The 12,086-nt window shown below is 39.8% G+C and overlaps 2 protein-coding genes across 3 annotated transcripts in view; one reads left to right on the top strand and one right to left on the bottom strand.

Moving 5' to 3' along the window:
* The window catches only part of WDR64 (WD repeat domain 64), a 65,938-nt gene extending 60,456 nt beyond the window's left edge, over window positions 1-5,482 (top strand). Inside the window, exons 25-28 of the mRNA XM_057363978.1 lie at window positions 342-435; window positions 1,932-2,006; window positions 2,180-2,213; window positions 2,948-5,482. Coding sequence (XP_057219961.1) covers window positions 342-435; window positions 1,932-2,006; window positions 2,180-2,213; window positions 2,948-3,042 — 298 coding nt within the window. The 3' untranslated portion in view covers window positions 3,043-5,482. The remainder of the gene's footprint in view (window positions 1-341; window positions 436-1,931; window positions 2,007-2,179; window positions 2,214-2,947) is intronic.
* A 30-nt stretch (window positions 5,483-5,512) lies between these two features.
* Window positions 5,513-11,971, bottom strand: LOC130572345 (uncharacterized). Of its 2 annotated transcripts, none has more exons than XM_057363979.1 (2): window positions 11,773-11,971; window positions 5,513-6,829 (listed from the first exon to the last, which is right to left on the bottom strand). In XM_057363979.1, the coding sequence occupies exon 2, from the start codon at window positions 6,778-6,780 to the stop codon at window positions 5,830-5,832; it is 951 nt and encodes a 316-aa protein (XP_057219962.1). In that variant the 5' UTR covers window positions 6,781-6,829; window positions 11,773-11,971; the 3' UTR covers window positions 5,513-5,829. The 2 variants fall into 2 exon arrangements, with proteins under 2 accessions (XP_057219962.1, XP_057219963.1); XM_057363980.1 differs by lacking the exon at window positions 11,773-11,971 and adding an exon at window positions 8,466-9,640.
* Between the last annotated feature and the right edge of the window lie 115 nt (window positions 11,972-12,086).

The raw sequence follows: 12,086 nt of genomic DNA on the forward strand, positions 1-12,086 counted from the left end.
CAGAGGAAACTTTTGTTATGGAAGTTGCATTCAGGTATTCTAGTCAGAACTTACAGAAATTCTGAAAAGAAATCATCAGTGACAGTGACATGTGACTGYTGTAACTAGTGTTTATATTAATATTTCCTGCCTTCTACAGGTGATAGCAAGTACCTGGATTGACAAAGTGTTAGTGAAGCACTTCATGACACCTATGAAGTCCAAATATAAATTATATTTTGAAGACATATGAAGCCATTTGTAGTTCAAAATAATTTTATTTTGGAGCCAGATAAGAATGTTGCATTCATAACTGTTCTTTTGATAGGAACTTCAGTTTTTTTCTTGTCTTGTATGTACAGGTGGAAGTCACTGACCAGATCAGCTTTAAAAAAGGCTGGACAAGGGGATGAAACTCACAGCTTTAAGTTTTTCAAAGCTCTGGCTCCTGAAAAGGTACCTAATGTATATGAAAAATTTGTTTATGTTCTGTTCAACATATAAGAAATGCAACTATATTTCTCATTTTAAAAATATCCATAAATAAGCCTATATCCCTTTCTCATTCAATGTACAAGCTAGAACAAAAACACATAAACAGAAGGATCTAAGAAACCTCTGTGGTTTTCACTCCCATTTTTCACATTTTAGAATTTCCGCAAGCGCGGCAATATTATATTTGAGAACTGTTTATTCATAAAGAAGGGTAAGTGTTCTTATCACTTCTTACCAAGAGGGGATAGAAAAGGGAACAGAGGGAAAAAGAGAAAYGGAGAGAGATAGAATAGCAGACAGATTGTTACCGCTGTACCCCGGGCACCCCGTCGACGTCAGTTCGGCAGAAGGAGCGTGTGTGCTGCGAACCGCGAGGAGCCTGCGTGGCTTTCGAGGTGGGCTGGGCACGATTTCCAAACAGCACYGGCTGCGTGTCCCTACCGTCRGCGGAGAACACGGTGCYGTGGCTACGGGCACACTCGTGGGATAGCTGCAACTTCTGTGGGCAGGCTGGGGCTGTGGGCACTGCTGGACACACGGCTGGGGCTGCGGGCACTGGTGGACACACGGCTGCGGGTAGGCAGGCAGCGGCTGCTGCTGCGGGACCCACGACAGCGGCTGCTGCAGGCGGCGGCTCSGTCGGGAAGAGCAAACACGAGGTTGTYGCAGGGTCGAGCTGCCTCGGGGAAGCGGYRAAACAGAGCACACGAACAGGATAGGTGCGAACAGGGAAGGCAGGACCACAAGGAGAAAAGGAAAAGCGAGGGAGTGGGGGGAGGCCAAGGTGACTCTCCAGGCGGGCCCCTGCTCCCTCCAAGAACTCCAAAGGAAAATGGCCTCGGTTGTGTCGCCGTTATCTGCTTTTATATGCCTCGCGCTCCCATAGCGCTCYGTGATTTCCTGYGCATTTTTTTCCGCAYGCTGTTTTCCTGGGCATCCCCCCACCAGCAAGGGGGGCAGAGCGCTTGCAGAGCAGCAGGGGAAGCTGTCTGTGCCATGCCTGGCTGCCAGGCAAAACTTCCTGAGGGACAGAGCTCCCAGCACATAACACATGTTGAGGCATAAATAAAAATCAGATTGGTCTCTCTCAGTAGCACAACTCATTCACTGGTTTAAAAGTGTAAAAATACCCTAGCATTTTTCTCTTCTTCAACGGGAAATCTAAATGTCTTAAGTTTACTTGAAGGATGTGTGAAAATACTAGAATGACAGTGAATCCCTGGTTACATACAGTTGCTCTTTCAGTGTTCCCATGAAATCAGAAACCAGGAGAGTCAAATTTCATTACATGCATTTTCTACAACTCTAACTGAATATCCATGCAGCTCCTCCATCTTTACGTGACTTAATGCTTAAAAGTCATGGGAATAAAAATTGTCTTGCAGTTGTAATCAAAATGTCTTCATTACCTTTCGTCTGCAGTTAGTAATGCACTGACTTAGGCTTTTCTTGGTCAGGGTCACCCTTTGGAAACCTTTGAATTCGCAAGCAGAGAGGCTGGTGCAATATTTGGGTTTCTTCCTATATATGAGGTAAGCACAAGTGTTTTCTACTTTTTGCAGTGGCATTCATAGATCAGAAGCCATTAGCACTTGTACATTATTACAGTGATATACTCTGACATTCCACTGTTAATTGTCTGCTTCTCAATTTAATTTTCTGACTTGATTTCCTTTACTACCTATCCAACTCCATTTGGTGGAAGCTTGATAATCCAGTTGAAGTGAGGATGCCGAAAAGTAAGTATTGCAGATGTTTTCTTCTCCTGTTCAACCTCATGTCATTAATTTTTTGCTCAGAATAAATGCTTTTAACCAGCCCCAAACCTATTGATTCTCATCTGCCCAAAGCTTCACATATTGTAAGATAGTACTATTTTATGGGTATTAATGAACTGATCTATTGCAAACTGTCTAGCAAAGCTTCTTAGGTTTTCCTTCTATGGAGAAAGATCAGATTAGTCCACAGGCTTGTCTATCCCACTTATCATAGAATGAAAAGAATGACCCCTAGCAAAGGTGCTGATCTCTTTCTATAGAGGGTACCTAGAGAACTAACTTGGATAAGGCTCCAAACTCCTAGATGTCTGGTTAGGTGGGATAAATAGGATAATTTGCATTTCAGCTGTACATTCCAATATATATGACCCAATGCAGTATCTCAGACAAAACTCAGGAGCAGAGTGTTCAAATAATTGGCACATATGCTATTTTTCTGACCATTAATGTACTTTGGAAATCTGTGGGTTTTTTGCTTCCCAAAGAAGAAAATAAAATACAGGGAGTCTTGTGCCTTGGGAAATTAGGAGCAATTATTCTGAAGCCAGTGGCACTGCAATGGATTTAAAACAAAATTAAGTCAGATTTTTTGTTAGATATACACACAATTTTTTGGTTTTTCTGTGTTGTTACAATATGCTAGCAATCTGGTCTATTCACCTCATATGTTAACTAGTTCTTGAAATTTTTTAAAGGTCTTCAAAGGGTCAAAGCTGAGAAGTCCAGTCCCAGGGGACGGGAAGTGGATATAGATTCCATTGAAGACTTGAGTCAAGACAATAAAATGTAGTTACTATCTTCATTAAAGTGGATTAGCAGATCTCTTTTATTAATTTTTCTGGGCTTTTTTTTTCAATTATATTTAAATTCATTTCATTATTAAGCAGAATGTACAGAAAACAAATCTTTACTTCTCTTCCAATCCTTCATGCAGAGAATAAACTCTAACAAAGTCAGTGTATGATTAAACTAGATATAGAAAAGCCCATCTGACGTAATGTACATTTGCTGACAGTTACTCTTTATGTCAAAACCACTAGTTTCCTCTCTGCTTCAATTTTTCCAGTTTGAACTTCTGTATATTGAATATTACACTGCTTTTTTTCCTGCCAGATTAATGATATACTCTACAAAGAGTTAATATGCCCTGCGGTTTCTGCCTGTTAGCGCCTTGCTTATGCTTTCAAAGAGCATGTTCATCCTCTAAGCCAGAAAAGTGCCTGCTGAGCTTACATTCAATTAATTATCCATCATGATTCCACAAATCCTTTCTGGCATTTCAGTGTTCCAGGACAATGTCACAACATGACACAGAGCACAGACACATTTTCATCTTTTGGCTGTATGTACAAATGATGCCAAGTGTCTCACCTTAGTGAGTAGTTAAGATAATACATATAACTACTGACATGATTACATGCTATTTTGGGGAAAATAGCAGGTTTTCTATACTACTGGTATTGAATGGTGTTTAATCTGCTGGCCTTCTTGGACAGACATTCTGCTCATGAACTGAATATACAGTGACTTGCAATGATTTACCTTCCTTCAGCTTGTTATAGGGTATGACGGATTTAGGGGTAACTGCAAAATACCTTGCAGGAGTATATTTTAAATTCTTATGATCAGCTGTACCAGGTCTGGCAGGGATTAATGTAATTTTCTCCATGGCAGCCTGTATGGTGCTGTGTCCTGGATTTGTGAATAAAACAGTGTTGTTAACACGCCACTGTTTTGGCTACTGCTGAGCAATGCCAGCACAACAAGGTGCTATATTCCCACACCCAGTGAGTAGGCTGGGAAGGGACACAGACAGGACAGCTGACCTGTACTGGCCAGAAATTTTCCATACCATATAATACCCTCATGGAATGGAGCAGGGAACCAAGATGTTCATGATTATAGTGTTTGTTCTTTCCAAGTAACCATTCATTATGTGAGCTGAGGTGCTRCTTCCCAGAAGTGGCTAAACAAACATCTGCCTGCTGGTGATAAGTAATGCTTGAATTCCTTAGTTTGCTTTGCTTGCGCATGCATCTTGGCTTCACCTATTAAACTGTCTTCATTGTGGCCCAAGAATTTTCTCACTTTTGCTCTTCCCAATCTCTTTCCCATCACACTGAAAGAAGAAGCAAGGAAGAAATTGGGCAGGCACTTGGTGTCTTCCACCACCATATTAACCAACCTTATGATTGGTTAAAAAAATCAGGCTTGTCTGACAAACCAAATGGCACCAGATAAAGATTTGCCATTTYCTATTCGTGTTCACTTCATTTGACCCATGATTTAACAGTTAGCATATGAAAGGTAACATTTTTGCAAGTCTGAGTCCTATATCCCTTTGAAAACTACATAAACTCTCTTTCACTTACCTGRAAATTGCCTAATCTTCAAAGATTATTAGAAAGCACAGTTCAGGTTCAGAGAGATTCTTACCCATTTATTTTGRTGCTCCTATGTGTTATGTTTTATCATATGAAATGTAATATTTTCTCTTTGGTATTGTCCCTACTAATAGTCATGCCTAAATTATTTTACTGTGGTTGCAAGATGCAGATATCCCACTTCTCTTCAATGTATTAAGTGACTATTCACTTCCTCAGAACTATTTGCTCAATATTTTCTTTTTACCCAACCTTTAGCACTGCTAGGATTTCACAGATTCTTCATTTTCAAATGGTACCCTTTTCAGACTTACTTCCTTCTCCCTTCTGTTTTCTTTACTAATTTCCTGTGTTTTCCAAGTGCTGATTTGTAGTCATGGCTATTTGTGACACTATATTCTCCACTGTGTAGAAAATATCCATAATGTAGTACTGTTCCCAGTAAAAAGCATTTAATCCTATGGTGAATGAAATCTATGGACAAGCTCTCAGGAGGGAATCGTGCTTGCAAGGAGAACTGTCAAAAATGTGTGATATCTCTGTGCTGTCTCTATCAGCCTCCCATCCAGTCACTACCTTACTGTTATGCTATTTAAAGTGTAACAAAATTACAGTGCTATAAGTGCTATCAGATCTTTTTTTTTTCCAATTCATTAAATTAAAAAAAAAACTGAAGTAGATCAAACTGCATGTTATTGCTCAGCATTACTGCTTACTTCCAAATCCTAGGGCTTTATAAGCACCAAATTGAAAGTGGTCCTGGCCCCAAACATTTTACACAATGATATAACCCAACTGTCTTTCTTAAGTGTCAAAAGAAAAGCAGAGACATTTAATTTCTTTGAATAGATAATCCAGTGAGGCACTGTGCAAAATTTATTACAAGATTAGTTGTTTATTGTGTACTTCAAAACAGAAGATGAGACTGGAAAGAAATTAAGCACTGTAAGTGATACTTGCACCCACTCATCTTTCAGCAGCCTTTTGAATTCTTGATCCTGCACAAGGCTGTGTGTTAATGGACTTGTTGGTACTAAGTGTGGACTTCCTCTATGTCAATGTATTTTTTTGCAGGATGGTTCCTTTCTACCAGCATCCACAATTCTATTGCAGGCTTAAATGTTCCAGATGAGTGAATTSTTCTATTGTTCCAGATCACTACTGTATTAAGGAAAGGTACAAGACAGCCTCTTTCAGCATGGCAGAAGTCCATATTTGTACTGGCTGCAGTAGTTAGTTTGCCAGAATTTCATTACAGCCCTTGCCAGAGCTTTACAAAATCTGCGGCGCTCTTCAGCTGCCCTCACCCACTGGGGTAGTTCAAGCTGAATGGCATCAATGGTGCCAGAACTGCGGGAACCAAAAGTCTTTGTTATGTATCCACCACTATAATAGCTTCCATTATTTGGGCTAGGGTTGGATGGAGAAGGCACACAAACATAACTCTTATTTTGTTCTTCAATATATTTACCCAAACTTCTGTTCCCTGCAATCAAAGCCTCAGAAGACACATTGAACAACTGACTGGCCAGATAGCTAATTGAGGAATTTGATGCAGAAAAGATACCTGAGTTAAGGGAAGTTTTTGAAAGAGTGTAACCTAGTTCTATCCACCTTTCAGGATGTACTTGTCCATGGATATCCAGAATTAAGCCGCCTGACATCTGTGATTTTGCAGTRGTCAAAAATCCCATATAGTCCTCCCAGGCCTGTTCTGCTTGGGGAATTCCAAAGGAGGCTTCTTCCTTTTCCCTGTTAGCATCCATCTTGAACCGCTGTAGGTGGTTTATGATGATATGTGGGAAGAAGCCATCAGTAATGTTGTTGATTTCTTCAGCAAGAGCTTGAGCCACCTCTATAGTATACCTGTCTTGGTTGGTAGACACTTTGCATTTCTTAGAATTTTGAATACTTCCAGGAGGACAGTCATGAGAGAAAATACAAGAGGATGTCTTTGCATCCCAACAGGCAGCCTCTCGATCAGGGATGTCTTTGGGTTCCATTGACCCACCATGTGGGACAGAGAGAATGAGGTTCATGTTGCCCACTTGATATTCTGTGAAATTTTTATGACCAAATACAACATCTTTGGTGCCAGTGACTTTCAAAAGCAAAGGTGAAATGGAAAGGAGGAACAAATACATATTTTTAATTTGCTGCCAGAAGACTCAGCAATATGTAATWTATCAGTATCTACAAAAAAGCAAAAGACAGGTTATAGATTACTTCAGCTGGGAACACATGAGAAACTGTTCAGATGCTGTTGGCATAATTAGTTAATGATTAACCTATTTTAGTTTTATTCCATGTGTTCTTCCAAAGAAGAACATTTATATGAGAAACAGAAATTAACAGGACACATAGTATGGCTAGATGTAACAGATGCAAGGGAAATGGTAGGTTACTGGGGCTCCCTCATTTCCCCAGAAAGCACAAACAATATTTGATCATCCCATCTGATTCCAAAAAATCACCCCAGCAAAATATTTGAAATAATTTTTCAGCACCAAAGCMTTATTTTTCACTTCTTAAATGTAAGAAAATTCTAACAAAATTTGATAAAACATCTGTATGTCATTGGCCTGTGTGAAATATCTTTTCATTATGAATATGRTTACATAAACTAGAGGCCATGTCAGTCCAGACCAGCACTAGGCTGGTGTAAAATAAGGACACTGACAAAAATTGAGTCTAAGTTACTTTAAGATCTTTATAGATAGGTGCTAATGAGTACCTTAAGTAGTGACTCTCTTATCTTTAGTTTGCAAGTCTCCATTCTCTTCAAGTGACCTAAGATATTTTKAAGCCCTCACTATGCCATTTTTTGTAAAGCTGGAATTCAACAAGATGCTGACARGTCTTTCTCATTTGAAGACATCTCTAGAAAGATAAGTGTCTTGAGTGTAACCGTGTTGGGTGAATGTAATATGAACCAGTGAAGCCAGTGAAATGCTGAATGAAAGAGGATATTTTCACTTCCATTAATAAAAAAGCCTCCTCAGAAAAGGCCAGATGATGAGTAAATAGACACAGGCATATGCAGATGAATAAGGGTGCCCTGTTGTCTGTCCTGCCCATATCATTACATCACCTGCAGAAATGCAGAGGATAAGAACACAGACAAAGGAGAGAATAAGAAAGAAGGTCTGAAAGAATCGATCCCCAACATCTGGCCTAAGACCATGTATGACAACAGCCAGTAATCCTGAGAGGGCAGGGGGAACTATGGAAGCACCCCTCCCATCAGCTGCCTACTCTAAGAAAGGGAGAGGACAACTTCACCCAAATAATGCAACAAAGTATTATTTTCCTACTATAAGGAAGTGCCACTGGATTTTTAGAGATAACCACTGCTGCCCACTGAACTGGTCCCCTCTGAGGAGCCTACACCTGAAAAATAAAGGTGTAGGCGTATGTAGGTGTATTTATTTATAAAAATAAATAAAAAATAAAAACATCTGTCTTCCTCTCTTCCTTCTGGGCTGAAAGCCCCATAAAAGTCTGTCTGGAATCAGGGAGCTGGAATCAGATCCCTGAGAATCTAATCCAAAGTTTTCCTGCTCACGAACAAAGATTTTTTGGTTTCATTTTATGCTTTCATTTAAAAGGTCGTTTTAGTTGAGCTACTGGCTTAAAACAACATTTTATCCAAGGCCTTGTATGGTTTATGCTTCTCTAGACTTCCCTGAGACACAGACATTTACCTGTTAGTTCACTGCTTGCACTACCAGAAACGCTGAGGAAAGGAATGCTGTCAAACATTATTTAAAGTCCCATTTCTCAGAAAAACAGACTACACATGCAGTGTGTAAGTATAGGAATAGCTTACCTGAGGTGCAGTGGGGTCCAGCACCAAGTTAAATAAATCAACAGCACCAACCCCCAGGTTGGCTCACCTGCCCCAGAAGAACTCAGGTTTCGTCTCAGGCTCTCATTTAAACATGATGACACAGCTGCTCCTTTCCCACAGCATGCCAAACTGTTTGTGGTCAGCAGCAGCAGTTTGCTTGTCTTTTTGCAATTTCTTGTTAATGACTGAATCAAGCTGTTAATGCTACTACATCACGCCTCARTGATATATGGAGAGAGAGTACTGTATAATTCCCAAAGTGAGAGAAAGTCACCTTGGCACAGCTCAAGCTCTGGACAGACTTGGARAGTCTGGAGGAACTCAATAACCCCAGACTGGCTTAAAGAGTGTTCTGGACAACATACAGATGTTGTCTGGGATGCAGAAGACGTAAAGTCACAGTAATACAGGAGAGAAATTCTATTCAGGTCTTCATCATAGCAAAACACACACTCTCCAAATAATTTTAACTGAAAGGAAGGGTAATTAGAGAAGCACAGAAGCATCTGCAGCTAGGAAGAATATGCTAGCATTTACCTTCTTCAGCACAAGGGTAAGATTCATGTGCATGATGAACGAATTAACTGTAACAGGTTCCAAGTTCTCTTTGATGGTAGGTATATTTATATTATTGTAAGGTCAAAAAGCATCCACGATAATTAAAACCGGTAGTCATCACTGCGAGACTAGGAAAAAAGGAACGAGTCACGTCAGTTCGCCGACCTGAGTCAGGTCAGCTTCCTGCCTCTGCACCTTCATAAGCGAAACTGAACTCTCCTTGCACTCGGCTGCAGCTGAGGCTCTGTCCCGGGAAGCCTCTAGGGGCCAGGCTGAGCCACGCCATCTACAAGGAAGAGAGGCTTCAGCAGCATCCCGGATGTATTATTTCACAATGAAAGAGTACAAGCAGAAAAAAATATGCGGTGGGATGCTAGAGCTTACTATGCTTTTGTTCTCTATACTGACATTATGTTTCTAGAGATCAAAAAGTCTTGCCACAAGCAGCACAGCCACGCTTACGCTCAGATTAGCTAATAAGCTAATAATRTCAGCAGATAACCATATAAAAACTCTTTTAACTAGGTAATCTAGGTTTTTAGTAACTTTACTAACACGATTGATATAATATTTTCATGATAAATGAGGAAYTTTTACAAATATTTCCTCTGCTACTAAATATAATTTGAGGATGTCATCCTCTAAACTTCTCTCAAGTGTGTATGACTATGTTCATGAATTTGCTTGTGATATTATAGCCTGTATTCTTAGCTAAGCTATAAAAAGCTGTGAAAATATATAGTCCATAAATAGAAATTTCAATAAGTGACAGATAAAGGGCAAAGTGAATGTAATACTGCCACCTATCAGAGAGAAATCAAATTTCTTTTCTAAGAAATAGATTAAATAGTCCAGCTAACTTCCAAACTAACTTTTTTTTTTTAATAAAAATGATCAAATTCTTGAGCAGTGAAAACAATACAGTAGCACTAAAAAGAAATTCACTGAAATTTTGGAAAAACTAGTATAAACTAGATACCCAATCTACTGATATCACCATAGCTGATGCTCTGATTGTGAGCTTCAGCAAATTCTGAGTATTTTAATATACCACATGGAGATACTTCCAGCTGTGCCAGACACTGCAAGGAAGTCTAGTAAAAATCTCTAAGACGTCCTTGTCCATTGTAGTGCACAGTGATGACAAAATTAATTTTGCTTTACCTGTCTGTGTAAAGGTTAGATGTTTACATTAGACACAGTGATCCCATTTCCTCTCTTTAGGAGAACTGCGWTGAGAAAGAAGCAGTTCTAGTGGTACTTCAGTGTACTTATCTTGGGCACCTATCTCAAATTTCTATTAGGGGTAAACAGGGCTATACTCTGAATGGCTCTTTTTATTTTATTACATGATACAAAACAATTGCAAAGGAAACAAAATGTTTCTGCTATACTTTGTATTTCGAGRTCTCTTTAAAATATATTCTGCAAGTCACTATTACAAAACTGTCCAAGTAAAGAAAAAACACATAGCAGAGATTTGACACAGTAATTTCTAGCCTTGCCAGCTCTCCAGATACAGGAACTACTAGTGAAAGAAAAGAATTCTGTATATTGGTACAAGTGTAATAACAAACCATAATGTGTTGCTACTTCCCCATTTCTTGCTACTTCCCCATTTCATCTGGTACCTGTGGGAAATAAAACTGCAATACTAGAGTGTTCTTCAAAGGAATAATTCACCAAAATGTTGCCATCTGACTTTCTTCCAAGAGACAGTATTGAACTTAAGGATCAGTAACTTAATCCAGTTTTACCAATAGCTCTATTGAAACAAATAAAGCCTTTGACTCAATGTATAAAGCAACTTTTATTTTATATAAGTTATGAGATGTCCTGAGGATGGATCATACTGACTCATACATGCCTGAAGGTACTTGTAATAAACTGAATGTTAAGGCATGTTGTGCTAACTCTTCAATTCCCAAGTATTCTTCCTTTCAGATAAAGGAACTGAAAAGGAAAATCTGAGCTGGGCTAGAGAACTTCGTTGGCTCCAGTGATTCTGACTCTAAGGCTCACCTTAGGACTATTTTTAATGTAATTTACAGAAAATAGTCAAAAGTATATTTAACTGAATTGTGCATGAGACTTTGAATTATATTAGTACATTACATGGTCTACTCTGATCACTGTTCTTCCCCATGAGCACAGCAGTTTGTTAGAAAAAGGAATGTCAGAAATGATAGAAGAACACATTCTTCAGAGAAGTGATGCTAATCCAAACAGAATTCTAATTGTGATTGAATTCAAAACTTGTGGAATGTGTCATATATAGTCAGAATCATGGAGTGAAAAAAGAATTTGCAAAGTAGAATTCAATCAATACTTTCAACATTGAAACATCTTACACTGTCATTGTGGCCAAATTATTTCTATGCCCTTTTTAATTGAGAAGTTGTAATTCAGATGCGCTCTTTTCAGAATGCATTGAATTTAAGCTTTCCTGTCGGCTATCTGGAAATATTGCCTTTCTACCCTGCTGACTGAGTCACCCATGTAACTGAGTCAAAGAATCCAAGAACTGTACAGACTTCAAAATGGCAAATAGGAAAAAAAGCGTTATCGGGTAGATATAAGCCTACACGTATTTCTAATTGCAATTTGTGTTTTTATTTATGCAAGCACACCCTTGTGTTAACAAGAAAAAGAACCTTTATGACACAGTTGTACCATCCGTTCTCACATTAACCCCAGGGTTTCAGTGCTGTAACAATAACATCTGTACCTCACTCAATCCTTCTCAGTCAGTGACCCGCTTCAGCTCTTCCCCTCCCCTCCTGGGGGGCTAGGTACAGGACTCGGCCCTTTGTTCTGACACAATTCCGTGGGGCCTTTTGATGTCAGCGTATTCAATGTTTATAAATATCGCGAGGGTTGTTTTTGTCCCTGCGCAGTCTCCGCGCTCCCGCCCGTGAGGAATGCTGTCAGGAATGCTGTCAGGAATGGGCTGTCCCGCACCGGCTCAGGCGGTGCCGCGGGCCGCGCGCCGACCCCGCCCACGCCCGCGCGGGGCATCATGGGGGTCGTGGTCCCCGCGCG

The sequence above is a fragment of the Malurus melanocephalus genome, unplaced genomic scaffold, assembly GCF_030028575.1.
Source record: "Malurus melanocephalus ecotype Western Australia unplaced genomic scaffold, MMel_1.1 scaffold_33, whole genome shotgun sequence".
In the NCBI taxonomy this organism is placed as follows: domain Eukaryota; kingdom Metazoa; phylum Chordata; class Aves; order Passeriformes; family Maluridae; genus Malurus; species Malurus melanocephalus.